General features: G+C 48.8%; 1 protein-coding gene across 1 annotated transcript in view; it reads left to right on the forward strand.

Moving 5' to 3' along the window:
• The first annotated feature begins 390 nt into the window (after window positions 1-390).
• The window catches only part of Fdx1 (ferredoxin 1), a 34,503-nt gene continuing 34,305 nt past the window's right edge, over window positions 391-588 (forward strand). The window contains exon 1 of the mRNA XM_033764315.1: window positions 391-425. Coding sequence (XP_033620206.1) covers window positions 406-425 — 20 coding nt within the window. The 5' untranslated portion in view covers window positions 391-405. The remainder of the gene's footprint in view (window positions 426-588) is intronic.

A 588-nucleotide genomic window follows, 5' to 3' on the forward strand; every position in this document is an offset into this window, starting at 1 on the left:
TTAAAAGGTTTTCCGCTCTAGCGCACGCACTCAATTACCATTTACTTGCCAGTCCAGGTTTAGGATTATTAATTGCTTTCTCCACAGCCCTATATCTTTTCATTGTTGTTATGATTTTCTAATCATAATTGTTCCTCACTCAAAAGTCTATTGGCATTCCGAAGCTTTCTAAACTTCCTTACTGTCCTTGTTTGACAGGGCCCAGAATTCCCTTTTGCGGTAATTTGAATTTCAAGGTGTTTTAATTGTTGTTTTTGGGGAGAGGCCGGAAGTGCTGGAAAAGCAAAAGTAGCTCAATTACCCCGAGTTTGTTTTCCAGTTGTATCTTTCTGTTAGATCTTTCCTGTTACCTTCTAAAATTTATTGTTCCTGCGAGCCTTACTCAGAGGGGCATAAAGTTTCCAAATGGAAACTGAAGGGGGCCGGTAGGTGACGCACTCCGGCATTTAGCCCCACCCTGCAGGGGTGGGGAGGCGGGGCCTAGAGGCCCGGGCCGCTCTGGCGTTTATAGGTCACGCGGCCAGGGAACGCGGTATTGACGCGCCGCTCCGAGCCGGCTTCCGTGGAGGTCCCGCGGACCCGGGCCTC

Source organism: Fukomys damarensis, unplaced genomic scaffold (assembly GCF_012274545.1).
Source record: "Fukomys damarensis isolate Sample0158 unplaced genomic scaffold, DMR_v1.0_HiC HiC_scaffold_16, whole genome shotgun sequence".
Taxonomy (NCBI): Eukaryota; Metazoa; Chordata; class Mammalia; order Rodentia; family Bathyergidae; genus Fukomys; species Fukomys damarensis.